Genomic DNA, 27818 nt, shown 5'->3' on the forward strand with positions numbered 1-27818 from the left:
AAAATGCTGTCGTCTTGGCTAATAATTTTGTCAAATTATGCACTTAAGTAACTGACTAAGTTCATGCATGCTTGAAGAACTTTCAGCAGTCATTATGTTCTCATAATAGTAAATCAAAATTTCAACTTGCACTCGACAGAGATAGAATACTCATCATAATTTCTGTGTGTTAGTGAATCTAAAATTGAACAATATAGAGTATCGTATATACCATTCACATAAGAACCCAATGTGAAGTTGAGGAGTTCATATGGTCCAAAAGTATCTGAAAGTGTAATCTCCCATCCAGTAAACTTCTGCTGGAGCCGCAGAACCTCACTTGCATTAAATAAACTAGTATTACTTGGATATAACTTCAAGTACATTCTCAACCTTGGACCTTTTTCCCAGGTATATAAACTAAAATACAACTGATAATGATGCAAGTCCAGAAGAGAGGTCATGTCAACTCTAAAATCATCAATATAAGGACGAAAATCCGAGATTGATGGACTTTTCAACCGCAATCCAACTCCAAGTGGAACAGCACATAGACAAGGTATAGGAGACAAAGGATTATACTCATAGTCCTGATCTGTAGGACAAGGCGAACAACTTATTTCGGAGTTGGTCACACTTCCTGATGCTGGGTTTATTATCTGAGGTTGACAGGAGTCCAACAAGTTCATTTGGTTTGCATTATTGCATAGAGGATTACCATACACCCTGCACATAATGTTAGATAAATGAGATGGGAATTAAGAGGATATTCTAGAAAATTTCAAGTACATATAACTAGTAACCAACACAAACTTAGATGTACAATTGCAGAAGATGAGCCAAATAGAGAGCTGAAAAAAGCCTAACCACCTATGAAATATATGAACATATTTCAAAAAAGAAGGTGAACAATATGTTAAAGAAAAGGGAATAAATACTACAGAGAGTTTAATTTACAGGTGAAATGTATATCTAATAAAGGCTAGATGGGAAGATAATAAGAGAATTTCTAATGTGAAAAACTACAATGAGACAAAACATAGCCAGTTGTACTGGAGCTCAAGGAAGCAGTTTATAATGATGCATATTATACAATAAAGATATGAAAATACACCAAAAAAGAGTGTAGAAAATGAAGAAGTTCAATGATTAAAAAACCAATGAAAAAGTAGAGTTACATCAGTAGAAATAAAAATTAGAGTTACATCAGTAGAGTTTGATTATCCACTACTTAAAAGCCACCATTTAAAGAAGTCCAAAAATATGTCCTCGTCATATTACTGGATTCAATATCATCAGATGAAGCCCAATTGAGAAATTGAAAACATTTACCTGCCATAATACATCTGTACATGAGACCCTTCCGAGGATCATGGCTTGAGGCTATTATGTAGCTATGCTATGTTAGCTATACCCATGTAGCAGAAATACGTTCGCTTGGGTATTCATCTTCCTTGTTATTGATGTTGGGTCCAATGAAAACTTTATCAGGGGAAGCCTTTTTTTTTCAGCAGCTAGTTAGAATAGATTTTGTACAAGTAACTTCTCTGCTTGGCAGGCAGACTCAGTCCAGATGATCTCACCTACTGTCATGGTTCAGATCTACGATGCTATGGTGACAGGTAGCATATTTGAAGAGCCACATACTTGCTTACTCACTTACACTATGTTGCATATGCCAGAGAGATCCTCATGATACCTACATGTATCTATATGTATTTTCATGATTAGTTTCGCCACACATTTGTTTTTCAGTATCGGTTTTCAGTATGTGTTGTAGTTTTGGTTTCTTCATGTGTTGGATCTGGGTGTGTAGCCCAAACTCACCTTCAGGCGAGCTCCGGTCGACGTCGCAGCTGCAGGCGAGCTCGCAACCTTCAGCCGAGCTCGAGTCGACGACGCAGGCGAGGTCTCGAAGCAGCTGCAGGCGAGCTTGATGTTGAGGCGAGCTCGAGAACTTCCGCAGGCGAGCGAGCGGGATGCAGGCGGGGTCGATCCAAGACAGGCGAGCTCGGGGCAAGCTGGCGAGCTCCTCGAGCGTGGGCGAGCTTCTCCCAGGCTGTCGACAACCTGTCGACAGCTCGATGCTAGGGTTTCCTTATAAAAGGGAAACCTAGATCCGAGATTTTCTCTCGCGATTTCTTGGCGGCGGCGCTTCTTCTCTTCCCAGAGGCGATTTCTCTTCTGCTTTCTCCTTTTTTTTCTCCAGCTCTCAACAATGAATTTGAGGGGAGATTTTAAGAAAAATTAAAGAGAGAATTTAAGAGGGGGAATATTTAAGAGAGGAGAATCTTCACTGTAGCTACAGTGAAGATTGTATTTATTGAGAGATCTCAAGTTTGAGCTCTGCTCTTGTATTGTAATTTCTTGTTGATTAATAAGAACTTAATTGTGTGGCTCCTGAGGGCGTAGGCAAGTTTGCCGAACCTCGTAAATATTGGTGTACTTTTCTCTATACTGCGTTTCTGTTGTTTTAGGGGTTTAGCGTAGCCCCGGGTTTACCCCAACAACTGGTATCAGAACATGAAACGATTTAGAGGAAGTCAGATTCAAGTGGGAGCGATGGCCGCAGATGAAGGCAATGTGAGATTAGAGAAGTTCGATGGAACAGATTTCGGATTCTGAAAAATACAGATAAAGGATTATCTGTATCAGAAAAATCTGTATCAACCTCTCTCGAGGAAGAAGTCGGATTCTATGAAGGAAGATGAGTGGAACCTTCTAGACAGACAAGCCCTCGGAGTTATCAGATTGACGTTAACTCGTAATGTTGCGTTCAATATTGCGAAGGAGAAGACCACGGCGGGTTTTATGACAGCACTCTCAAATATGTATGAGAAGCCATCAGCCGCAAATAAAGTTCATTTAATGAGGCGGTTATTCAATCTAAGAATGGCGGAAGGCGCGTCAGTAGCACCACTATTTTAAAAAACCTTCGCCTAGTCCGCTTAGGCGTATGCCTAGGCCTAGGCGGTACCTAGGCCGCCTAACTAGCGTCTAGCGTCTAGACGGTATTTAGGCTGCCCACCTAGATTTTACGAACGTTTAGAGGAGCATTATCTGTTTACGTGGATTGCACCCTGTAGGCCTTGATTGTGATTTTATGTGTTGTAGCCTACACGTCCTCCAAACTCTATTAACCTCCAAATATGAACACCTCCACTACCTCCTCCGACCTTCAGCAAAATCTCATCGACCACCACTTAAATGAAGAAAGAAATCCGTCTAGACATCAATCCGGCATCTAAGCTTTCTATAACATTGACATTCACTATCAATTATTATAATTAAAAATAAAAAAAAGAAAACATTTTAGGCACTAGCCTTGTTAAATATTATTTTGGCTATTTAGTATCTAAGTATGCATGATTTATTGTGGAACTAAGATTGCTATTTTTTTTTAAAATTTATATGAATTTAATACATATTTTTATCAATTATTATAATTAAATAATTTAAAAATAGTCAAACTCCTAGACGTACGCCCAGGGGTCTAGGCACTAGGCGCTCACTCAAACGCCTATTCTGCCTAGCGCCTTCTATAATATTGCCGAGCTCATCCGATTTCTGTAACTACTAACAAGGTAAATAGTACATCTTAAATATCTATTTAAGTTAGTTAACAACAGTAACTTAAACTTAAGAAGTGTAAGTTAACAATAAACTTAAGTTTAAGTTTAAGTTAATATTAAGTTTTTTGTTGATAGTAAACTTAAGTTTAAGTAAACAGTGAACTTAAGTTAACAATATTTTAGTTAACAGTAAACTTAACTACTTAAGTTTAAGTTTATTGTTAACTTAAACTTAACAGTAACTTATAAGTTAACAGTAATTTGAGTTGAGAATGAGTTTTTCACTGTTAAGATAAACTTATAATTTGAGTTGAGAAGTATAAACATACAAAGAGCTATTGTAATTGGTAAACCAAGCAATTTAGTTAACAGTGTTGGTATTTTAGTATTTATGCATCTTTGATTGAGTATATAGATATTTATCTTCAAGTATCACAATTAAAAAAACGTCCAGAAACCGCTTAGACGCCCGCCTAGGCGACTAAGCGCTGGGCGTCAAGTCCGACGTCTAGAAGCGCCTAGCATTTAATGTAACATTGAGTAGCACAACACCTCAATGAACTCAACATGATCACACTCCAATTGAGTTCAGTTAAAATTGAGTTTCATGAGGAAGTTCGAACGTTGATCCTTTTGTCTTCCATACCAGAAAGCTGGAACGCTACAGTCACAGCTGTGAGTAGCTCATCGGAAAGCAACAAGTTGAAGTTCGATGACATTTGTGATCAGATTCTCAGTGAGGAGATCTGACGAAGAGAGTCGAGTGAAGCTATAACCTCTTCAATATTGCATACAGAGTCAAGAGGTAGAAATTCAACCAGAGGGAACGGACGAGGCAAATCAAACTACAGAGGTAGATCAAATGACAGGAGGTCCAAGTCAATGAATCCAAACAACGGCTCGAAGGCTATCGAGTGTTAGAATTGTAAAAAGACCGAGCATTACAAGAATCAGTACAAGAGTGCACAGAAAGAGAAGGCGAAGGCAGAGGTGAATGTCACTTCCACCTCAGGAGGAGATGACGCATTGATATGCTTTATGGAGAGCAAGGAGAAATCTTGGGTATTAGATTCAGGAGCGTTGTTCCATGCTACTTCTCAGAAAGAATTCTTCGAGAAGTATGTTCCCGAAAATCTTAGATATGTATACATTGGTGATGATCAACTGAATGCTATTGTAGGAAAAGGTGTAGTGAAAATTAAGTTGAACGGGTCAGTATGAAAGCTGAAGGATGTCAGGCATATTCCCGACCTGAGAAAAAAACCTAATATCCATAGGCCAATTAGCTGGCGAAGGATACACTACGACCTTTCATGGAGATGATTGGAAGATCTCAAAAGACGCAATGATGATTGTCCGAGGCTAGAAGATTGGTACCCTGAATATGACAGGAGGTGCACGTTGTTTGATCTTAGTTGTAACAGGCAATGAGACTTCAAAGCTATGGCACCAGAGACTCGGCCATGAGTGAAAAGGGGATGAAGATTATGCACACAAAGGGAAAACTCTCAGGTTTACAATCAGTGGAGTTGCATGTGTGAAGAATGCATACTTGGAAAGCAGAAAAAAGTCAGCTTTCAGACAAGTGACAGAACCCCTAGGAAAGAACAGCTAGAGCACGTTCACTCAGATGTTTGGGGACCAACCACCACCGCGTCCATTGATGGGAAACACTACTTCGTGACTTTTATCGATAATCACTCGAAAAGTGTGGGTCTATTTTCTGAAGCATAAGTCAGAAGTATTGGAGGTTTTCAGGAGATGAAAAGCCATGGTCGAGAATGAGACCGGTCTGAAAATAAAAAAACTAAGGACCGACAATGACGGTGAGTATGAAGACACCGGATTCAAGAAGTTTTGCTATGAGCACGAGAACAGAATGGAGAGAACCGTGCCTGACACGCCTCAGCAAAAGGGTGTAACTGAACGGATGAACCGAACGTTGACAGAGAGCCAGAAACATTCGGATACAGTCAAGCCTACCGAAGTAGTTCTGGGCAAAAGCGGTCAACACAACAGCTTACTTGATCAACTGAGATCCATCGGTTCCATTAGAGCACAGAATACCAGAGGAGGTATGGTGCGAAAAGGAGGTAAAACTCACATCTTAAAGTTTTCAGTTGTGTAGCTTATGTGCATATTAGTGATCAATGCAGGAATAAACTTGTTTCCAAGTCTAAGAAATGCACTTTCATCGGCTATGGTGAAGATAAGTTCGGCTATCGCATTTGGGACAACGAAAACAAGAAGGTAATCAGGAGCAGAGATGTGATATTCAATGAGAATGTGATGTACAAAGACATGCACAAGACAGATGACTCAGAGAGCGAGTCAACATTTGTAGATGCAGATAATGTCCCGAATAACCTCTCGAAAGAACCCAATGCAGAAGGTCCTCAGCCAGAAGAGCCTGTTGGACAGAATGATGCGCAAGAGCCCGACGCACCATCTCCGATATTGAGAAGATCTTCTCGGCCTCCTGTGCCCAACAGGAGATATATGAACTATTTGTTGTTGACAGATGGAAGGAAGCCTGAAAGCTATGATGAAGTTTGTCAGAGTGGAGATACGAACAAGTGGAAGCTTATCATGAAAGATGAGATGAAGTCTTTCATCTCAAACCAGACGTGGAAACTAGCTGAGTTGCCCACGGGTAAGAAGACACTCCACAACAAATAGGTGTACCGGGTGAAAAAGGAGCAGGATGGTTCCAGAAGATATAAAGCCCGATTAGTTGTCAAAGGATTCCAGCAGAAGGAAGGAATTGACTGCACCGATATTTTTGCTCCCGTGGTGAAGCTCAATACTATCAGGACAGTGATGAGTATTGTAGCAGTTGAAGATCTTCATCCCGAGCAGTTGGACGTGAAGACGGTGTTTCTTCACGGAGATCTAGAAAAACAGATATACATACACCAACCAAAAGGTTTCTCAGAAGAAAAAAAAACCTGGTGTGCAGACTCAAGAAGAGCTTGTATGGCCTGAAACAAGCCCCAAGGCAGTGGTACAGGAAGTTTGACGGCTTCATGCACAAGGAAGGTTTCCAAAAGTGCAACGCCGACCCACTGTTGCTACTTTAAAAGATATCAGTCCAGTTATATCATTTTATTGCTGTATGTTGATGATATGTTGGTTGCAGATGCAGATATGGAGGATATCAGGAGTTTAAAGCAACAATTATCAAAGGAGTTTGACATGAAGGACTTTGGTCCAGCAAAAAAAATCCTTGGAATGCAAATCACGAGAGAAAAAGAAAGGGTTCTTGCAGTTGTCTCAGACAGAATACATCAACCGTGTTTTGCAAAGATTTAACATGGACGATGCCAAGCCAGTCAGCACATCCTTGGCCAGCCATTTTCGCCTACAAATGATCAATCTCCTCAATCAGAAGAAGAGAAAGAGAGTATGGTTAAGGTTCCTTACGCCTCAGTCATTAGAAGCTTGATGTACGCAATGGTCTGTACGAGACCAGACATTGACCATTCAGTGGGAGTGGTCAATCGGTTTATGGAATTCAAACAGGAAAAGAATGATCTGCACAACGATAGTCAGAGTGTAATTCACTTGGCTAAGAATTCTGCATTTCATTCTAGAACGAAGCATATTAGGCTTTGGTACCACTTCATCAGATCCCTGTTGGAAGATGACGTGTTACAATTGGAGAAGATTCTAGGGAGTAAGAATCCAGCAAATATGTTAACAAAGACAGTAACCATTCAGAAACTAGAGTTGTGCGTAACTTCAGTTGGTTTTCATGCATAGGTGATGAGGGTGGAGCCACACATGAGTTGATACTTGTTGAGATAGCCTGTTGACGACGGTTTGGTCTCCAAGTGGGAGATTATTGGATCTGAGTGTGAAGCCCAAACTCACCAGCAGGCGAGCTTCTCCAGGCGAGGATGAAGCTCAGGCGAGCTCGTGACGGGCGAGCTCCACTTCAGACGAGGTCGATGAGCGTCAGGCGAGGTCGACGAAATCTTCAGGCGAATTCAAGGTTGAGATCCAGACGAGGCGTCGATGAGCTGCAGGCGAGGTCATCGAGTTCGAGCATGCGAGCTCGAGAACTTCCGCAGGTGAGCGAGCGGGATGCAGGCGAGGTTGATCCAAGACAGGCGAGCTCGGGGCAAGCTGGCGAGCTCCTCGAGTGCGGGTTCCTTGTAGGCGAGGTTGGTGGCCCGTAGGCGAGCTCGAGCGCTCGCATGGCTGGCGACAGCCTGGCGCTAGGGTTCACCTATAAAAGGAACCCTAGCCCGAGATCTCGGGTCTCTCGTGATTTCTTGGCGACGGCGCTTCTTCTCTTCCCAGAGGTGATTTCTCTTCTGCTCTCCTTTTTTTCTCCAGCTCTCAATAGTGAATTTGAGGGGAGATTTTAAGAAAAAATAAAGAGAGAATTTAAGAGGGGGAATATTTAAGAGAGGAGAATCTTTACTGTAGTTACAGTGAAGATTGTATTTATTGAGACATCTCAAGTTTGAGATCTGCTCTTGTATTGTAATTTCTTGTTGATTAATAAGAAATTTATTGTGTGGCTCCCGAGGATGTAGACAAGTTTGTCGAAACTCGTAAATCTTGGTGTACTTTTCTCTATACTACGTTTCTGCTGTTTTAAGGGTTTAGCGTAGCCCCGGGTTTACCCCAACATCATGTTCATGTATCATATGCTACCTGTTACATACATACTGATACTTCATTTTCCTTGGGAAAACTTGTTGGTCAGCTTTGACAGGCCTAAGTTTGCGTGTCCAGATCCAAGTCTATGTATTCATCTTCTTTACAGGTTCGAGTCATCTGGTTACCAGTATAGTGCTAGAGAGATTGTGCGCACTGTAGTCATTTCTTTCTTGCTGCAATTAATATTTGGGAAAATTGCATTCAACCCCTTGGGTTTAGATACAAAAGCTTCCCCGTCCTAGGAAAAAATTCCCTGGATTTTCACTCTCATTTTGATATCCCCTTGTTCCCACAAATATTTTGTGTTATACACTTAAATGCCCCTGTTTGTCATTAGTTACATTAAGCTAGTGCCAGCATGATTTAGATAGGATCCTTGAGCCGTTGCCGGTGACAGAACTCGATAGGAGAGACTGCATCTCTCGGCCTCAATGGACGAAGTGTGTGACCTGTTCTGACAGTTTTAGACTGACGGAAACGATATCTATGAGCAGTTCAACAATGTTGGTGGAGTTTACCTCACTTGAAGGACGACTTTCGCTCCTCCTTTTTCTCGATATGTCGATCTATTATCAGGTTCAAGAAAGAGCTGAAACTTGATTTCATCAAAACCACCAGATAGAGAAGATATTCCAATTGAAATGAAGTATCGCAACACGATGAGTTGCATGGCCAATTATGAAAAAAGACTTCTATTCTTCTTTAGGAATCTTTCCAAGAAGGTGATGGTCCAAAGATTTCTTTATTTTGAACTTTTCTTAGGATGTGGAAATCTTATTCAATTCCAATGGCAATTTAATCACTGATTTCACTCAAGTTTCTCTTTCCACTCAAAATTTTAACAACTGATCTTAAACTTCGCTAACATAATTAAATAACTGAATCTCATCCCATTACTTGCAAGGGAAGAAGGCAGCCAACCATGGCTTTGATCTTTTTCACTTAAATTCTTTGTGACAAGAGTATTTCTGGGTAAATTATAAAAATTGGCGGGGACAAGGGGGTAATGACTTTGTATTTAGAATTGAGGGGGTTAAAGCAAGTTGACTATTTGACCTGGGGTGGGAAGCTTAGTGGAAGAAATTTTCCCTTAATATTTATATTTTAGTTTAGTCTTTCGGTTGTATTTTTTTTCAGTTGAGATCATGCGCTAGTCGTGGACTTAGAGACCTATCTTTGCATTCAGACTGCAAATCAGTATTTTCATTCAGTTGTATCAAACTTGTATCAAGCAACAGCATTTCAGATTCTGCTTGTTGTTCTTGTTTTTATATTGTTCAGTGGATATTGTGTATGATATCCAAGATAAATATTATGATTCGTTTGACACTTGGGCATTTTTTTAAATATCCCCAATATAGCCCGATATATTGGCCAACATGTCACGCTCCGGGTCCGCAGGCCCGTTGGCGCGTGCAAGCTGTAGGACCCACCGAGTGTAACGCGTTGTTTGGCTCAAACAACTGCCAAAATCGATTAGCCGATGTTACACTTGAGTCTTTACCTTTCACTATATAAATACTTTAACTACTCTTTCTCTCACCGATGTGGGACTATAATTTCTCTTGGAAATGTCACTGTCATTCTTCACGTGGGATGTCACATTCACCCCACCTTACAAAGGCGACGTCCTCGTCGCGGCATGATAATTGGCATATTCCATATCATCGCCAGGCGATGTGGACTCTAGAGGTGGCTCCTACGGGCTCTAGAGGTGGCTCCCACCGCATCCATACGATGTAGCACTTAGCCCCGCATAGCACTTAGCCCCGCATAGCACTTAGCTCCACACTTCCGGCTGGCAACTGCTCTGATACCATTTGTCATGTCCCGGGTCCGCAGGCCCGTTGACGCGTGCAAACCGTGGGACCCACCGAGTGTAAGGCGCTGTTTGGCTAAAACAACCACCAAAATCGACTAGCCGATGTTACACTTGAGTCTTTAGCTTTCACTATATAAATATCTTAACTACTCTTTCTCTCACCGACGTGGGACTATAATTTCTCTTGGAAATGTCACTGTCATTCTTCACATGGGATGTCACACAACATATCCCTTTATAAGGCTTTCCGCAAAATGATATGGTCTCAATATCCAATACTGCTTTTTGGTAATTTTTGGGCGGCATATCCCCGACATGGCTGATGTATTAGCAGATATGTTGGCCAATATATCTTTTTCTACATCTTGTCACAAAACATTACAATACTGGAAATTTTCTTCAATGTTTTTTAGCAAAAGTTTCAAAGCTAAGAAGTCTTTTACCAAGATTCTAGTAGGATCTTTTCTTTTTTTTTTTTTGGTCAATAGTAGGATCTTTTCCCTTAGTACCTTTCTACGATTCGGTATGATCCTAAACATATATTATTTACATTTTTGTATGCTTACATTTCATTACGTATATTTAGATTGCATTTAATATGACACTCCGATATTTACTACATATCCTCGATATTTCTCTGATATCCGCAATCCAATATGAATTTTGGCCGTCCAATATTTCCCCAATATCATTTACAACCTTCTGGTTGGGTGCATACATGGAGATTTTCCTAGTGTACATATTGCCGGTCAAGTCACTTGCATGTGTAAGTATTTCAGGATACCACTGGGGAATAATCTGGAGAGTAAAGATATTTGGGAAGTTCTGAAAGATAAGCATAATGGAATAGGGAAGCAAACCCTCACAAAGATGAGTAAGGAAACATGCCCTCAAGAAGAAACAAATGGGCATCACACCCTCAATAAAAAAATTCATTAGTTCCAATCATCATGACATATCTTCCTCATTTTAATTACTAAAAATTCTTTCACAAAATACTTAAATCACAACCAACTAACACCTAGATATAGTCTATTAACTTGAATCTTAATTAACCAATAAGAGCTAAACCATTTAATATGTCACATGTTTTTTCATATTATCTAAAAGATAAAATAACAATATAAATAATATAAAAAATACTAAAAATTTCAAAGAATTTAAAAGATTAGCCAACTCTGAGCCTACAAAGTATCTAAAGCAATGGCATTTAACTCACAAAGAGCACTTTTTAGTATATATTCTCAATCTCCAAAGTCCAAACTCAACCACTTCAAAAATTGAAATGATGTTGTTCTCCATCAGTTGTGCTGTAATACCTTTGTCTTATTTTCTTTGATAAGTGACAATAACTTAATGCTCAGAAAAAAATGAAGATCACAGGTGAAAGAAAGCATACAAAATAGTAACATTTGCTAGGATTAAAAGCAGTTGTGATATTTGAAAGTGAATTGTTCTGGAAATCCCTGCATGAGAAAAGTAGACCCTGTTAGAAAATCAAACTGAAATTTTTTGTAAGAAGATGGTTGCCGGTCAAAAGTCCATACAAGATCAAAGATTCATTCCAACTGAACGTCAAATTCTGCCATATATTTGGAACAGAGCCAATTAGGAAATTGTTTCCAAGGGACCTGCAAAATAAAATACATTATGAACAGTCCAGAATGCATTTGGAACACATTAATGTGCATAAAACTTTCTTTTAAAAATTCGACATAAATGATTAAGATCACGAGGAACATCACATCCTGCAAATTAAAGGATAATTGAGTTGACAGGAAGTTAGGAGGTATGGCTTTGTTGTAATTGGATTCAAGGTTATAGAAAGCGCTAAGCGCCCTAGACGTTGGACATGATGCCTGGAGCCTAGGTGGGGCCAAGGCATTTTTCTATTTTTTTAGTTTTTAATTACAATTTCTGATAGTCAATGCCAATGCTATGGAAAGCTTAGGCACTGGACTAACACCTAGGTAGATTTCTGAAGTGGTGGTGGATAAGGTTTTGCTAAACATTGGGAGAGGTAGAGGAGATGTTCATAGTTGGAGGAGGTTGGAGGACATACAAGCTTACAACGAAGGAAATCACGATTAATGCCTAAAAGGTGCAGTCCATGTAGGCAAACCACCTAGACACTCCCAAAACCTAGGTAGGCAGCCAAGGTATCGCCTAGGCCTAGGCGTACGCCTAGGCAGGCTAGGCGGAGGCTTTTTAAAACATTGATTGGATTCAGGTCAAAAACGTTCACCCAGAAGACCAATAAACAGGCTGTGTTTTTCTTTCGCTTTTAAACCCACATGGTCCCATACTAACCCGTTTAAATTGACCTGATGACAATCAACCTGCAAGCAGCTCTTATGACACTGTCAAATACTACTAGAAACTTAAGGCATGAGCCATTTACTGCAATTGTCAAATAGGTCAGATCTTGCAGGAGAATCAGGATTCGAACCCTTCTTACTAATTTTCAAGAAAAAGGACTAAGGGACTGAAATCCAACCTGACATGAATATCAAATGGGCTCACTAGAAGGAAAATAAATAAATAAACAGGTATTATTTATTTTTGGCAATTTGAATCCAATCTCTTTAAGGTTGGGAAATTGCCTACTACACTGTTCTCAGCCTGAACCCAACTAAAGGAAAAGTAGCGCAAAGAGAAAAATCTGGTCCAAAGTACACTACAAGGGGACTAACAGCTACACCCTGATACATACAAAAGGAAATAAGATACACTTACAATCTCTGAAGCTTAGGAAGGCCTGTGAAGCTTGAAGGAATGAAACCATCAAGAGAGTTCCTCGACAGGTCACTGCCATAAATAAATAATATAAGAGAAAGTAAACACTGATCAAGGATGAACATGCCTGTCAAAAGTTAAAAAAAAACTTGATTACCAAATATAGACTTAAGGAAGCAATGCCATAAGATGACCGAATTTAAATTAAACCCATACATGGTAGTAATATTTGTGGAAAGTCTATTGGATGGTATGGACCCCTTCAAGTGATTCCAGCTAAGATCTCTTAAAGAAAATACAATGAAATAGTTAGAGCAATTATATCAATCAGAATAAACTACAGAAAAACATGTACATACAAAAAAAAGTAAATATAAGTCGCTGAAAAGATAGATCCCAAAAACTTACAGGTAGGTAAGTTCAGGTATACCACTAAAATTAGGGATAACTCCTTGCAAGCTGCAGTTCCTAAGACTCCTGTCACCAGAAACCAAAAATAACAAATTATGCTGATGACCAAAATGAAATATATACTTATACACCATATGCGGAACACAAAAGCTAAAAATTTAACTGAAAACCTTTGGATTCAGATGTAAAGAATGTCCTCCAATTTATTTGAATATACTCAGATTATTAACCAAGTTCTGAGAAGCAAACAGGTTAACGTTATTCTGGATGAATCAAATTATCTCATGTTTTCACTAATTTTCATGAAAAGTACTAGCCTATAAATTGTCGATATGGTTAACAGGTTTGGTCCTTAACAGGGGATAGATTGTTTGATGCATTAAGAGCCTGAGAAGGATAGATCCGTCGTAATATTTCACACTTTCACAATAGTATAGGCCAATGTTTTCAATGCGCGAGGCGCAATGCAGGACGCAAAGTCAGTTTACACGCACATGCGCAAGGCGCAATGCGATGCGCGCGCCCGAGTGAAGCGAGGCGCACTCCAGACCACAAAAATTTTGAAGATATACAAAATGAATGGAAAAAAAAATATTTGTGAAATTTCACATAGAAAATATCAAGGACTCAAGATAAATAAAATATATACTACCAAATCACAAGATAAAAATATATACTAACAAATCAACACCACCGTGCCGCAGCGCCTTGCTGAAGAGTTCATAAAGAAATTGAAACAAAAGCATAACAACGAGTAAAAAAAGGGTGCAGGCTTGACTCTTGAACACAAGCAGAAATATCTGTTGCGTTGAGAGTTCTATCATTTATATAAACCATAAGTATTTACAATATTGTAAGTTTTTTTAACAGTCACCTTACCGTGAATATCAAGAGACGATCACTAAACAAGGGCCTATATACCCTGTTACCTGTTCCCATAAGGATCACACAAGGAAATATCTGAGTTTTCTGTTGTATTTTCCCACAATGAATAAAAGTGAGGTCCTTCTAATTGCCACCAAAATGGATAAGTCATCAATCCCCCCCCCCCACCGTCCAACCCCCCCCCCCTCCCTCAATTTTATTCTAGTAGTACAGAAGTAGTTTGGGGTATGTAGTCTAGTAGAACATACTTTATAAAAGACATTCCTGCAAGAAGATAGGCAAACTGAAGTTGCTTAAAATCTTGGGAAATATCTGTTTTCTATGGGAATAGGCCAAAGTACTCAGTATATTGCTATGGGTGAGTGACGTGAGTTTGTTTTAAACAAGTTGAATAAGTTCAGAGGAAACTCCATTGGGTATTGTGTATCAGAATGTTCCAAAACATGCTCCAATTCTGATTCAACTTCCAGAATTAGTTTACAGCAGAATAAATAGCAAAGAAATGTGAGGCAGTCCATGCAGAAATAAAATGGAAACTATAAAAGCCTAAGGATATACATAAAGAGGCTAGGGACAAGTAACAGATGCAGAAAGTGTTTGCAGATGAAGACATGGTTAACGGTACATCGCAAAAAAGTGATTTAATATTGATATCAACAAGTTAGAAATACCTGTTGCAACAAGTTAAAATATGAATAATTGGTCTTGAAAGATTCAGAAGAAGGTGAATAGTAATGCTTATATAGATGTTTTGCATTGTATTTGGTAAAGATTGTAAGGACTAGGCCAAAAGATCAAACAAGAAGATGTTGAATTAAATTGTTGTCGTCTGGAAACTATAACATTCAAATTGTAGCTCAGAATGACTATTACAATGTATCATGGGAAGGCTAGTCTCATGTCAATATGACCAATTAAAGTTCCGTTTACTGCAGTTTCAGCCCCAGATTCTACTGTTTAAGGGTTCTATGGTTGCCTAGAAAATTAGAAGTCGGTTTTGGCAACTTCCATGTAAATCTGGTCCAACTTTTACTCAGCTTTAGGTATTTTTGCAAAAGATACAGTTTGCATAAAGGTTGGTTTTCTATGTTGCAGCTATTTTTATTCGACTAATAGCAATGTATTAAATATCAGATATCAAATAAATATCGATGGCCAAAACCAATACCAGATTGCTGAAATTGGGGATAAATCAGGGTGTCATTTCCGATGACATAACATGACATTGTAATATGTAATATAAACATATTAATGAATTCTATACATAAGAAATTGCACCATGATATATGTTTAGGGTTTGGGAGAGCCAACACTAACAGTGAAGAGACTTGGGAGACTGGCTTTTGTGGCTTTGGTGGGTTCAGGTTGAGGTTTTGTTGCTTTAACCTGATTGTGGGTTCAGGGTTGGGAACCCAAGCGCGACGCAAACCCGAAACCAGAACCAAATTAAAAACAACCCGATTTTGTCGAAATCTTCAATGGGATAATATCGGCCGATATTCCCAATATGGGCCTATATATCGAAAAACAATCCCAAAAATTGGAAACCGATATAAAACCCTAAATATTGTCGCGGTAAGGTCCCTAAACTGATATATTAACCGATATAGCGACATATTGATTGATATTTAATACACTGATTGGTAGTAATCCACATATTTCTCTCCACTTTTTCACACTTGTCCTACGGATTTTCATTTGCCCCATGAATATAACAATATCGATACATTGCCTTCGATTATGTCACATGACCAATAAACAGATGAGGAGAGATTTTTAAGCATGCTATTGCTGCTAAATTTACTGGTAACTTTTAGTGTAAGAACTTCAACTAGAAGCTCTGTAGAGTGATACCTCTTGTTTACATGTCTAAGAGATCCTCTCTCATTTCTTTTTAAAATATATTGATAGCCTTTTGATAAACAGATGGTTCACCAAATCATTTTTCATCCTTTAGTCACATCCATAAGAGTTTATAACTAATCCCTCACAATTTTAGTCCACAGTCAAGTAACATCAACTGAACTCATCATTCTGTTGTAATAATTTCATAGATGCCACAATCCACTAAATGCAACGCAAAGTACCTCTTGTAACCATAGACCGAGCTCACCAACATGATTAAAATAACAAAAAAAAGGTAGAGATAAAGAAAGATGCTAAATATGTATTAAACTTACAAATGTAAGCTCATTCTACAACCATAACAGAATAGAATATGCTTACTCTTAGTTGCACTAAAGTCTAAATTTGGTACAAAGAAAAACAGAAAGACTATATAGTACATGCCAATAATAGGCAATAATTGAAGAAGTAAATTGTCGATAACCCCCTCATCTATATCTTTAGTAGCACTTATCACCCTTCAACTTATTTATTACACTTAACACCCCTGAACTCCTAGGGAGAAAGGGTTACCTGCAACTTATCCTTCTAAAAATGTCATTTCATGGGTGTTCAGTGCTAATAAAGTAGCTGTTGAGTGATAAGCGCTACTGACGATACAGAAGAGAGGGAGGAAGGGGGTAATCTGCAATTTAGCCCCGAAGAATATGAGAAAAATAAGTTATCAGAATATAAAATTGGTTACAAAGGTGAATTTACTTATATCTTTTCACTCTGAAAAGAACTGTCATTGCATATAGAAGCCTACAAGCATGCATGTTTCCTTAAACAAAGAACCAAAGAGGAATTTAACTTTCAGATAGAACATTAATTTTCCATAATGTTTGACCACGGAAAATGCTTTCAGAGTTATAAACCCACGCCCTTATAATCAGCCATAATCTTAAGTCCTGCTCAGTTATTTCTTTATTGAAATATATCTCTACATGACAACATACAGTGAAAAGAATGTAAGATAAAAAAGTTAAACTTACAACTTTCGAAGTGTAGACAAATTCCCATAAGAAGCTGGGATGATATTACCACTGAAATTATTATTATCAAGTTGACTGCAAACAAGACAAAAGGAAAGATATAAAATACATACAAAGGAAACATATACCACTTTAACTGAAAAATAAAAAGGAAAAATCCTAGGAACCTCAGGGTTAGTGACTTGGGGTGTCACTGCTGGAGAAACAAGAAACTAGAAGGGAGACTGTCAAATCCTTCATACATGTTTCCTCAAAATAAAAAAACATTCTCCATGTGCTTCATATGTTTCATCTACATCTCCCTTGATTAGTTTAAAAATCCTTTTAACCTTCCCTTAATATATGGTAAGATACAGTATGTTTTATCAGATTCTTTGCTTTCTTTATATCACTCTTCCTGTTAGGCTGTCACTGCAACTTATAGAATAGAGGCTCTAATTAAAACTAATTGAATAGGGGCTCTAATTAAAAGTAATGCTAGGTGTGATTGATACCTATGAAGCTAGGATAGGTCGAAATGAACTGTGCAACAAAGTGAAGGAGTTGTTCTTCTTCCTAAAATTTTAGTTTAAAGTGAAGTTGACTCTCATTATAAGATTAAATGATGGGCATATATCAGGATTAATTGTACAGATCATTAATAGGATAGCTCATAGTGGTGTGGTGGTCTAACAGAGCATTGTTGCCTGCATACACAGAACGAATGATAGACTGTCATGGCAGTGGCATGGTGCAAAGTGTTAACCTCTCAGAATGAATGGTAAATTTCATTATGTAAGTACCAATTCTTGCCTCATATCTGAACCATAAGCTGGTCAATCCATTACCTCCTTATGATTGGCTACAATACATATAATATGAAAGGAAAAAAAAGTTGAAGAATTCTTCCTTCATCAGAGCTTAATTAGAGGTTATGCAAGTATAGCTCGCACAAGTCCAATACAAGGAGAAAGCAGGCTTTTTTTTTTCTCGACATACAACAATGTTCAGGGCCATGATCTCCACCAGTAAAGGTTCATGATGTTATGATTTGACTACCTCGACATCCCGACTATGGTTCAAACTTCTATGAAGAAACAAGGTGTTTGCAAGGCATTACACCATTGGTTTTAGGAACATGCAGATAAGCTAAAAAAATAAGTAAATCATACTAAAATAATAGACTGCCAAAAGATCTCATGTTTAACTTAAACTTAAGAGTCAACGATGATAAAATTTCATCATTACAAGACCAAAGGTCTAGGAGAAAAAATATATATATTTAAAAGATTGGACACAAATATATATAAGAAGAAGTTAATCAAGCTATCATTTTTACTATTGTAGGAAGAAAAACTGTCTATTCAAAAGAATAAAAGAACAGTACATACAGAATTTTCAAAGTAGGCATACTGGAAAATTCAGGAGGAAGATGCCCCGACAAGTTGTTGTTATCCACTAGGCTGCGAAAAACACAATTAGTGAAGTGCATATAGACAACAGTGAAAAAGATATAAGTTAATAGACAAGGTAGAACAGAGAAAACTTGGGAAGCACTAAACTTAACCTACAGGTGGAGGAGCCTTGGCAGCCTGGATAACTCAGGTGGAAGTTGCCCACTAATTGAGTTATTGTTCATATGTCTGAAGAAAGAAAATTGCAGCAGAACAATATTACCAAATTATCTTGACAGCGGGGAGAAAAGACAATAAATCAAAACCTACTCACAGATGCTTCACTTTGCTCAAGTTGGAAAATGATTTGGGAATGGCCCCTGATATATGATTCTGGTCAATTTGGAGTCTATCTAAGTTGATAAGGTTCCCAATTTCATCAGGTAAAGAACCAGATAGCTGGTTACCATTCAAGAGCCTGAAAAATAAACAGCATGTGAATTGTCAGTACGTCAGTAGTTTCGTAAGGCAAAAGTTTTATTTACAAGATAAGACATTGTCAGACCCCAACCTACCTTAGCAGCATATATCTGTACCATCAAATATTAGAGGAAAAAGAAAACAAATAATCATATGCATGTTGTGTTATCAAGAAAATATCAGAATGAACCCAACAATTCACAGGTTAATGTAACAGCACAAGTTTACTTTTTCACTCTATTGTACATGTTTTCATTGATATTACAACTTCTAGGGTAAATCTCGATTCCCTAGCAACTACATAATTTGGAAATTTTAGAACCAAATTTTCTTCCCCCAGAATCTACAGGTTGACAATTAAAAATAATAGTCTCGAGTGTGAAGTTCATTATTTTCAGTAAAAAAGAAGAGTTGGGTACTGATCAGCACTTCTATTTGCCCAAAAGCAATCTAAATTTTCAGGGTAGGCACAATAAATTGGGTTAAAAAGTAAAAAATTTTAGATCTTTAAATGACAATCTCAGATCAGTTATGTCCATGCAAATTAGAACTTGACCACTTTTCCTACAAAATTCTCGGACTGTGAAAGCAGAAAGGACTCAAACACAGAGATCACAGCAATTTTCATTCATATTGCAGGAGGACTACAGATGTCCCACTAGCTTTTACACAAAAGTGTGATTACATTTGCTTATATAAAACTTTGCACTGGTACAGCAATGACAATAAAAGTAATTGCAAGTTCATAAGTTTATTTTTCGTCACATGATAGCATTCTTCCGTGACATGCTGACCGAGGACACTAGCTAAATTCATGAAAGCATGCAGAAAATAGAGTTCCTGCAGTATGAGTTTGAAGTTGGAGATGATAATTTATGTAACAGCCCCAAACAAATAAAAATATTTAAAAAATCGCACTGTTCCCACCGCCTCACCAATGGCGGTAACTTTTCTTTCACCGCCTCCCGACAATATAAAGGGGGAGGAAATGGGGAGACATTAGGGTTAAAAAAGAGAAAAAGAGGAAAAAGGAAGAAGAAGAAGAGGAGGAAGGATAGGAAAAGAAAAGGGGGGAAACAAAGGTATAATTTTTATTCTTTCTCATTAAGCCTTCTTTAACTGATGAAAAAAAAAAGAATAGGCACTTACCTGACCGCCGGCGTCGGGGAGGGCTCGCCCTCGGGTGGCCGCTCCGACGGCGGAGCTTGAGCAGCCGCGCCAACTTGGCGCCGCAGAGGAGGAAAAAAAGAGAAAGAGAGAGAGCGAGGGAGGAGGAGAAGAAAAAAAAAAGAAAAAAAAAGAAGGAATGAAGCAGAAACGGGATGAAGAGACAAGGAGAGAGAAAATGAGAATAAAAGAATAAAATATCAAAATTATCTTTAGGACCCCTGAACGTTTACAAAATTTGCAAATGAACCCTAACAGAGAAATCTAAGATCATATATGGACAGGATAACTTTGTACAGACCCCTGTTATTTGATTTGTTTACAAATAAGTCCAATTTGAAGATTAAGAGATCACTTTTGGGCTGGATTACTTACCCATAACCCCCTGCCGCATCATAAGTTAGAAATAAATCTATATCTACCTTATTTAATGGATTTTAAATTGTTAGGGATTATATTTGAAAATATTAACTCTAGAATATGAATTGATTAATTTATAATATGTATTATCGTGAACTAATAATAGTCTTATTATTCTATATTATAGGTTCAAATTTGATATCTGGAAAGTAATGTTTTGAGGAAGCTGTATTCAGTGGAGGTGAGTTCATTTCTCACTAGTATTTTATAATATGAAATTGCATGAGTGTGATATTTGATTTATCTTGTGATCGAAAAATAAATAATATATAATTTTCATGTATATAAAGATTTGATCTATTTCTGTTGTGGTCTATCCTATAATACGATGTTAGCCTCGTACAAGATATGAAAAGAAAATTTGATTTTTTTTATGTGAAATATGAAAAGTGAATTTGGCTCTCATGCAATTTCAAATAATTGTGGGCATTGTTTTATCTGAAAGTTTTTGATGAAGTATTTGGAATGTATTTCAACAGTTTAACGGATTTAAAGATTTTCCGTGACTTAGTATCTGATAAAAATAAAGAAAAGTAAAAATCCGTAAATTGTTTTAACTGAAATGAGGAGTTTTACATTGTCCACTTCATTTGAAAAAAATTATAAATTCTTGTACGCAAGGTATTACTCATTTGACATGTGATCTCGATGTTTTCAAACCCTCAAAAAGTCCACTATGGATTGTTTCTGCCTGTCATATGGTAAATTCACCTTTATCTGGCCCCTCTGTATTGGCCTTTCTGTGTTTGGCCCTTCTGAAATTTGTTCTGGCCCCTCTGTATTTGGCCAGTAACCTATGGCAGCGTTAGGTGCATTCGATTTCCGGGAATTATCTGTTATGTGATGCGTTTTACGCATTCCCTTGCTACTGGGCTATAATTCGTAGCCTTAGTGTGACCTATGAGGTGACTTTTACATTCATGAATAACTCATCGAGAATTAAGATTCTGATAATTGACTGTGAAATTGAGGAAACAATAATCCTCTGATTTTGTATAAATTGGTAGTTCTTTTCTTTCTTAATGTTTACCTTGATTCAAAAAGAGTTTGATTCCAGGAAATGTCACAGTATATTCAGTTGCACATAAGAAAGAAAATATAATTGTTGCATTCTTTCTTCAAGACAATAATATTATGATATTCGGATCGTATTTTGCTATTTTGAATTTCTAATGCAAAACTTATAATTCGTTATTCTGGGAATTATACTTATTATTATTTTGCTAGTTATCTAGGAACTCTAGTGGGAAATGTTCTCACTGAGCTCTAGCTCACCCCGTTGTTTTTTAATTTTTTCAGATCCAGTGTAGCTTCATACTAGCCGAACTTTTGGTTAGGGCTTTTGGCTGAGAGGCGTTATATGGAGAGCCTCTCCTTTTTTATGTTACATACAGTCAATAATGTGCTTGAATTAGTAAAATGCTTATAACGGTGAGCTTGTGGGTTGTAAGTATCGATTATATACATATATATAGTTGCTCTGAACTTCTATCATCAGCAGGTTTATAAATGTTTTGAAATAAACTATGTGATATGAAGTGCCAGGTTTGACTCATGCATAAGACTTGTCTTGTGCATGGGTCGCTGCTGTCACGTACCCTGTATTTATGAATTTTTCTGGTGCAGTTTCGGGGCGTGACAATTTAACCATAAAAAATGCCTCATAAAGAAGACATGCCACATATTAAAGATATCTGACAATGGGATGCTTCTACTAGGATACAATACATGATGTAGTATACTGTCACGAACTTTGCAACAACCTACTGCATTTACAATTCCGTATAACTTACAGTTAGATATATTTATATAATTTGTCAATTTTTCAATGAGAAATAAGTTTCCTCTACCTTTAGATTTATAATTTTTTATAACTTGAAAATATGGTGAGTTGTAAATCCAATTTACTTTAAATCCTTCAGAATTTATGTTAGATAATATAGCTTCATGTTATACATAAAGGACATAACTGTGTGCATGCATGCACTTTAACTTAGGTTATAGCCTTACAAATTCATGTTATAGATAAATTAACAGACACACAGCCCAACAAATGCATGTGATACAAAATAAAATCTCCTGTTACGGTGAAGAACATTAACATACACAATTATATTGTTACCATATCCACTATGTATTTGCGTCATGAAATTTTAGGATTTTCTGTCTGCACGTACCCGTGGCCTTCCCTGTACATATTGATATCCCATATCAGTATTGTTGGAAAATATCACCAAGTAATATATTTCTCCTAGGATGTGCTTTCACCATTGCTGCCTTATTTCTATAATGGACACTAGAAATCTTGTTTTCCCATTAACGAATCAGTTAGACCGAACGATGCGCAATCTGGCCCCATAAATTACCCATAAATAAAGACCTCCTCATCAGTCTAGATTAGAATTAATCACAATTTAAATAGATCATGGCAATTGAATCAAAGCTTATGATTTAACACTTAGATTTTTCATTGGCAACCCTTTATCAACTGTCTCAAAATCCAGGAGTTGTGAGGACTCATTGTGAGTTACTTGCAAATAAAGGTCTAAGAGGGAATAATTATTTGATTATCCTTTAATAGATAGCTCATTTTTTTGCAGTAAACCATTGTGATCTATATGCAAATTAGGTCTGAGAAGTGTAAGGTATTACTGCAATGCAGGACTAAACTGTCAATTTGCTTCTAGATGATAAAGAAGAAAGGAGGGTAACAAAGTCACCACAGCTGGATAAAAGTTTCTGGAGCGCGCGATTAACTTCAGTTTATTGAGTTGCAAGAACTGTGTATGGTCTCTTGGCAGCAAAGAATGTGGTTGCAGGCTGCAGCCAATCATGATGGACCAAGGATTGTTAAGACTAGAATTCAAGAATTGATATTTCATTAAAAATAATAATAAATGAACACATTTATCGGCCTCGGGGAAGGCATGGAGAACCACTGCCCTAAAGACACATCCGCCGATCTCGTGTGATCCGCCAAGGCCAGATGTTCCTTAAGAGGTACAATCACTTGACCACTAGAACTCTAGCGTGTCGTCGGGAGATGACCCAAGAGTAAGCAGCCCAATAGTGATAGTAAAGGAGAAACTTTTGAGGTGAAGGAGAGTTAGCAGAGAGAGAGAAAAGTAGAGAAAAAAAGAGTAGCTTTTTTCTTTCTTTTTTTTTAATCTCCTAGTTGGATCCCTTTTTATCGACTACAAAGTATCCGTTAGGAAATAACAGTGAAGATACTTTAGGCTAAAGAAATTAATTCCACGTTTCTTTATTTGAGGAACAACCTAACGAACCTTTAGGTACCGTTTGGCAAAGGGTTAAGTGAGGGGTTAATGAGACTTAACCCCTTCTTAACCTGCCAAACACAACAAATCTATATAAGGGTTAAAGTGAGTTAACCCTCCATAATTTGCCAAACATAAAAAATATAGAAGGGTTAAGTTAACCCCTCTAGAGGGGTTAAAATGAGTTAACCCCTCAAAATGAGGGGTTTACTAATACTCCTATTTAGATGGAATAAGAGTTAACCCTTCTAATTATAAAGAAAATAGTCAAAATCATTGTTATTCCCAAACACTAAAACTGATCATAAGGGCTAAAATAAAACTTATTTAACAAGTTAATAATTTAGTCTCCTTCGGATTATCAAATGGACTAAGTACATTAATCCTTCTCTTTAACCCTTCTTCATTAACCCTTTGCCAAACGGGGCCTTAATTAATATCTGGTTTGTTAATAGATTATGTTCCAACAGATTTGTTGGCAGTCATCAGTGCTGTTCCACACAAATTCCTTCCTCTCACAGAAAAACAACGTGATAAATTAACATGTACATCAAGATGTTTCTGGTAATATGGACAATGGTACCAATATTTTTTTACTTTCTACTGCTACTGACAACAGCCAATATTTACGCCAACTCTGAAATATTGATTATCCAAACAACTACGTTATAGCTCATGACTCGCTATAATTGCATGAAGAATAAATCCAGTGTATTTGTATCTTTATTTTTATTTTTTATTTTTATTTTTTGAATAAATGAAGCATAGTACTCCTCTTGGCATAGAAGATGACCCTTCCATTTGAGGAACTTAAAATTTAAGCAAATATGATTTCAGCATATGAGCACAAAGGAGTAGAATATGTTTTACACGATAAAAGAAGTTAACGGCGGATGTCAATTCACTTACACAAGTTTTAAGGAAGTAATGTTTCCAATCTCCCGTGGGATACTTCCACTTATATTATTCCACATAAAATCCCTACAGATGTACAACATTCAATTAGTATTGCAGTACTCTAGATAGATAAAAAGAAAGTATGAACTTCAGAGAAAATTATTCTAATTGTAATGACTATAGACTGTATAAAGAGTATACATTCAAATTATCCTAATTGACAATTTGGACAAATTTTCAAAACCAACCCATTTGAGTTTTTATTTGCAAAAAACGACCCGTTTCTAGGATATTTGCAAAAACCGACCTGGTTTCAGCGTCAGCGCTGAAACCAGGTCGGTTTTTGAAGAAAAAAAATTCGAAACTTCACGGGAGTTGAACTCCCGTAAAGTTTAGCAGCTTTTAATTAATCTACTAAACTTCACGGGAGTTCAACTCCCGTGAAGTTTCTTAGTTCAAAAATAAATTTTTTGAATTGTGAAACTTCACGGGAGTTGAACTCCCGTGAAGTTTAGCAGCTTAATTAAAAGCTGGTAAACTTCACAGGAGTTCAACTCCCGTGAAGTTTTAAATTTTTTTTTTTTTAAAACCGACCTGGTTTCAGCGCAGAGGCTGAAACCAGGTCGGTTTTTGCAAATTTGTTTGAATGGGGTCGTTTTTTGACAATAAATTCCTAAATGGGTTGGTTTTGAAAATTTATCCTTGACAATTTCTTTGGTCCCAGACTACATTACGACTTACAGTATTTTCAGATGAGATAGAAGGCCAAACTGAGGAATCAAAATTCCTGACAAATTTGAATTCAATAGCAGTCTGCAAAAGGAACAAGTCTGAGGATCATATTGAATTCGAATGATTAATTTATAGGACAACCAGCGTGTAATATTTCCTATATACTAAGAGACAAAAAATGCATAACATATTTTCTCCAGCATTAAAAATGTATGGTGGATTCTAACATTATTCAATCAGAGAAAAATTACTTGTCAAAGAATCTAATGGTAGAGGCTCAATAGGAATATTGAACATGATTCATGACGTTATGCTTGTGATAAACCAACAAATGATACATTTTACCATAGATTCAAACTTAGAGGTGAATAATTTTAAGAAAAATCACGAAAGCTCATAGATACTATGATTATGCCACATATATAATTCAGAAAAGCATGTAGGAGGATTAATAGTTACCCTTTTTTTTGGTACAACATAATGTTTATGGTTAAATAAGACAAAGGGTCTTAATAAAACCTTATTGAAAATGAAATTAACCTACTACAAGTATACCAAATAAATAAGATACAAATATACATATAACATATAAATGATAAATATTAATGATGAGTATGTTGAAAATACATGCATGCAGTGCAACTACATAGCACCAACTCCAAAGTGTTAATGATAAGAAAATTTCTTCCGTCTTTTCAGTATATATTTCTCCAGAAAAACAGGATAGAAATCTACTACTATTTAAAAGTGTATTTAGTGAACATTAGAATTCAAATTCTCTATATTATGCATATGTTGGTTGCGTATATTAAAAAGGTTAAGAACAGGTTGTGTAATAATCAGCTAACTTATTTTCTAAAACTCATTTGAAACTATCACTTCACCTCCTGAAGCAATCAACAATAAGCAGAAGAAAACTATTACAATTTTCCCCAAACAAAGGAGAAGAAAACTATCAAGTTGGAGTGTTTTGACCATTTTAGCAATGCTCTTCACGTTTCATGGCTAATATGTGTAAGAGGCAGAGGGTTTATCTGGTTCCTAGTTGGATAACAGGAACACAATATGCAGCAATATACCATAGCAAGAGAGCCACTGCTAACCCCCAAAAAAAGAAAAAAGAAAAAAAGAATGAAAAATGCAAGAACATTGTCTCCCTGCAAGAAATAGTAAGCTCTTAGTGCACCATTATAGTATTTCAGTTTTCAGAAATGTGATGTGATCTTGTGATGCATCATATGTATGACATAGCACAAAGAAAACATTAAGTGTGAACCAATTATAGAGAACTTCATAATGTAAATGCATTTTTTTCATTCATTATCCTAGCAAGATGTTTCATACCACTCATTATCTCTGGAAAAACAATCTCCTAGAAAAGCCAGTGACGAACAAACTCAGTTCACACTGACATGATTGACTTGTAATCAAGATTACAAAATGAGAGTTGAATAATGACCGTAAAAGCATGACGAATGCAATTTACACCAGGAAGATAATTACATTTTTTGGATTTTAGACATAGCCAACTGTCTGCTGCTAACAAAACACCATGAAGCTAAAACATCAGCTACACAAAGAGGCTAAAATATACAAGTCAATTATGTGCTTTACGGCCAATTATATTTAATGAACTTGCAAAAACTTTAAAAGTCAACATAAACTAGTACTTGGGAAGAGAATAATTCCTTAGCAATGCATATGACAGTGCACGAGAAATTGCAGTAATTTAAAGAGAGTAAAAATATTTAATCATACATTTCCTGTATATGCAAGTATCCATCATTTTGTACAGCAGTGCAAAATATCCCTGTCCATTTTGATGTACATGGGTCTCCATTATTCCAAGAATTAAGCTTCTTCATTGGATCAATCAGATTGTTCTTTATAAGCGTTAGTGCTCTGACTGTATACAAACAAACGAGTTACCAACTTAGTAAACATATGACAACAAATGACAACACCAAAAGCAGAAAAATAAATAAATAAAATGCTTTTCCAACTTATCCCACTCTAAATGATCATCAAATAATTTGAAGACTATGTACTTTCACGGACACCAACGTCTAGTATCAACAATATTATTCCATCTCAGAGAACCAAAGACAATATTATTTTCAGGCTGTCATACAGAAAGTTGGTGAATATAAACAGGAATGGCCAAGATAAGCAACAATAAGTGCTTTAAAAGTGCTGCACATTAGCGCCTAAGGCTCTCAGGTGATGTATTGACATTGTGTTTAATTGCACATTATTTGTAATTTTTAAGATGATGACAACTTTATTTGATTACAGCTACTATATATATACAGGAATTTAAAGATAGGAAAATAACAGGAGGATAGATAGCTTACAGTTTGAGGCCGGCTATTTCCAAGATAACTTCTTTTTCCAGTTTATTTCATACACTATATGTTACAGTAGCCTTAGGTCGGCTAACATTTACAAGAGGAAGAAGAGAGAAAAGAAAGCAAATTAAGGGAGAGAGTGAAGCTCTTCTGCCTTAACTCTGATTT

The 27818-nt window shown here is 37.0% G+C and overlaps 1 protein-coding gene across 1 annotated transcript in view; it reads right to left on the reverse strand.

The window, feature by feature from the left end:
• The window catches only part of LOC109844315 (probable LRR receptor-like serine/threonine-protein kinase At1g06840), an 81300-nt gene that overhangs the window by 31970 nt on the left and 21512 nt on the right, over positions 1-27818 (reverse strand). The window contains 14 exon segments of the mRNA XM_020413303.1: positions 212-705; positions 11444-11461; positions 11463-11510; positions 11592-11675; positions 12781-12852; positions 12997-13065; positions 13189-13257; positions 16956-17030; positions 18326-18397; positions 18506-18577; positions 18663-18806; positions 24583-24654; positions 25312-25383; positions 27061-27208. Coding sequence (XP_020268892.1) covers positions 212-705; positions 11444-11461; positions 11463-11510; positions 11592-11675; positions 12781-12852; positions 12997-13065; positions 13189-13257; positions 16956-17030; positions 18326-18397; positions 18506-18577; positions 18663-18806; positions 24583-24654; positions 25312-25383; positions 27061-27208 — 1509 coding nt within the window.

The sequence above is a fragment of the Asparagus officinalis genome, chromosome 6 (assembly GCF_001876935.1).
Source record: "Asparagus officinalis chromosome 6, Aspof.V1, whole genome shotgun sequence".
Taxonomy (NCBI): domain Eukaryota; kingdom Viridiplantae; phylum Streptophyta; class Magnoliopsida; order Asparagales; family Asparagaceae; genus Asparagus; species Asparagus officinalis.